Source organism: Palaemon carinicauda, chromosome 30, assembly GCF_036898095.1.
Source record: "Palaemon carinicauda isolate YSFRI2023 chromosome 30, ASM3689809v2, whole genome shotgun sequence".
Taxonomy (NCBI): domain Eukaryota; kingdom Metazoa; phylum Arthropoda; class Malacostraca; order Decapoda; family Palaemonidae; genus Palaemon; species Palaemon carinicauda.
In genome coordinates this window covers 61,523,288-61,525,787 of record NC_090754.1, presented here as the reverse complement: position 1 = coordinate 61,525,787, position 2,500 = coordinate 61,523,288, and the positions used below count along the sequence as shown (strand labels likewise).

Genomic DNA, 2,500 nt, shown 5'->3' with positions numbered 1-2,500 from the left:
ATTAATTCTTGTGATAAAACACAATTTTATTCTAGATAATTAGAAAGTTATATGGAGTTCTCAAGATATCTAAAATAGAAAAATAATAAATTAATTTCAAAACAAGATCTTAACATATTTTCCGCTGTTCATCCTGTATTTTATGTATATTTAACCACGTCACTATCTTTTTAATCTGGATTTGAAGAATATTATTATTATTATTATTATTATTATTATTATTATTATCTTCCCCTTTTTACAATTCTTATTAAAATCATTGAGAAAAAAATCTATTTTTCCCCCTTTTCTATAACTCTACTAAAAGCAGTCATTCCATTGTCTTGGGTTAGAGTTCTCTTGCTTGAGGGTACACTCAGGCACACTATTCTATCTTATTTCCCTCCCTCTTGTTTTGTTCAAGTTTTTATAGTTTATATAGGAGATATTTAATTAAATGTTACTCTTCTTGAAACATTTTATTTTTCTTAATTTTCCTTTCCTCACTGGGCTATTTTCCCTGTTGGAGCCCCTGGACTTATAGCATCCTGCTTTTCCAACTAGGGTTGTAGCCTAGCAAGTAGTAATAATAATAATAATAATAATAATAATTTTAATGTTACTCTTCTTGAAATATTTTATTTTTCTTAATTTTCCTTTCCTCACTGGGCTATTTTCCCTGTTGGAGCCCCTGGGCTTATAGCATCCTGCTTTTCCAACTAGGGTTGTAGCCTAGTAAGTAATAATAATAATAATAATAATAATAATAATAATAATAATTGTAATGTTACTCTTCTTGAAATATTTTATTTTTCTTAATTTTCCTTTCCTCACTGGGCTATTTTCCCTGTTGGAGCCTCTGGGCTTATAGCATCCTGCTTTTCCAACTAGGGTTGTAGCCTAGCAAGTAATAATAATAATAATAATAATAATAATAATAATAATAATAATAATCTGAACGAATCCCAAAATGATAAACTAAAATCTGTAATCTCTAACCTCACACTCCCACTGTAAAATGGGCCATTTCCCTGACTCAATCTCGAGGTCAGGCACGTCGTGATAGGTTCGACTGCAACCTCCGTCTTTGACCTCGTCTGACCTCAGAGGGTAGTTGTTCTCGGAAGCGAACTTTTTCGGGTGGAACCATTTCGGCCAGAGGTGAGAACCTGCCACGAACTTCACGCAGGTTTCTTTCGGTATTGGGTCAACTGGCATCCACAGAGAGCAGACCTGGAATAGGAAGCTTATTATTATTATTATTATTATTATTATTATTATTATTATTATTATTATTATTATTATTATTATTATTATTATTATTACTATAGTCAATTTTTTTAGTGAGGCATATTTGCACCGACTCGCAGCGGTGCCCTTTTAGCTCGGAAAAGTATCCTGATCGCTGATTAGTTGGACAAGATAATTCTAACCAATCAGAGAGCAGGAAACTTTTCCGAGCTAAAAGGGCACCGCTGCGAGTCGGTGCAAATGCGCCTCATTAAATAAAATTGAGTATAGTGTACGCGATCCGTCAAAAATGACGATTTTATATATTTAGATAGATTTGTACTTACAGATTCAACCCTTTCAACTAAACACCTACTTTCCAAACTACAACCCACTGGTTCGGTAATTTGTGGGAGATTGTGGTTTCCGAGTGTCTCGTGGTACACCCTCTCACTATACTCAATTTTTTTTTTTAATGAGGCGCATTTGCACCGACTCGCAGCGGTGCCCTTTTAGCTCAGAAAAGTTTCCTGCTCTCTGATTGGTTAGAATTATCTTGTCCAACTAATCAGCGATAAGGAAACTTTTCCGAGCTAAAAGGGCACCGCTGCGAGTCGGTGCAAATGTGCCTCGCTGAAAAAAAATTGACTATAGGGTATGACCAAATCCTCTTCCCTTTGCCGCTCAGAGTGACAAGAAAAAAATATATTTAAATATATAGACAGACACTTGCTCTTTATTACATATGGGGTTATTATTATTATTATTATTATTATTATTATTTATTAATTAATTAATTAATTAATTAACAACAACAACAACAACAACAACAACAATAATAATAATAATAATACGAGAACATCCCCTAAAAGGAGACGACTAGCCATCTGCCGTACCTGATGCCCATCGATAGGGTAATAAGCCTGGTCGTGGTGCCACGGGGTCTTCTTGCTCGTGCCGGGCTCCTTGTTGAGCACGTGCTCGTGATAAAACGACACCTCCTTCGACCTCATGAACTGGGCAGCCAGCGACGCCGCGGGGGACTCGAACACATACTCTCGAAACTCCTGGATCCTCTGCCAGTTGCAGTAGTCGTCGAAGTAGGCGCCTTCGCCATCTCTGGCCTGCAGTGACGAGTGCAGGAGTAAAGGTATTATCAGGATAGATACTCACCAGAACGTCAGTATGGAAAAGCCCAACCCCAAGCGAGGAGCCCAACCACAGCAGTGGTCTCACCAGTCTGGCCTGCAGTGACGAGTGTAGGAGTAAAGGTATTATCAGGATAGATACT

The 2,500-nt window shown here is 37.0% G+C and overlaps 1 protein-coding gene across 2 annotated transcripts in view; it reads right to left on the bottom strand.

Annotated features, from left to right (window-relative positions):
- LOC137623210 (uncharacterized) overlaps window positions 1-2,500 on the bottom strand; it is a 170,357-nt gene that overhangs the window by 8,517 nt on the left and 159,340 nt on the right. For both annotated transcript variants that reach the window (XM_068353928.1, XM_068353927.1), the window contains exons 3-4: window positions 2,106-2,333; window positions 979-1,212 (exon numbers count right to left, since the gene is read on the bottom strand). In XM_068353928.1, coding sequence (XP_068210029.1) covers window positions 979-1,212; window positions 2,106-2,333 — 462 coding nt within the window. The remainder of the gene's footprint in view (window positions 1-978; window positions 1,213-2,105; window positions 2,334-2,500) is intronic.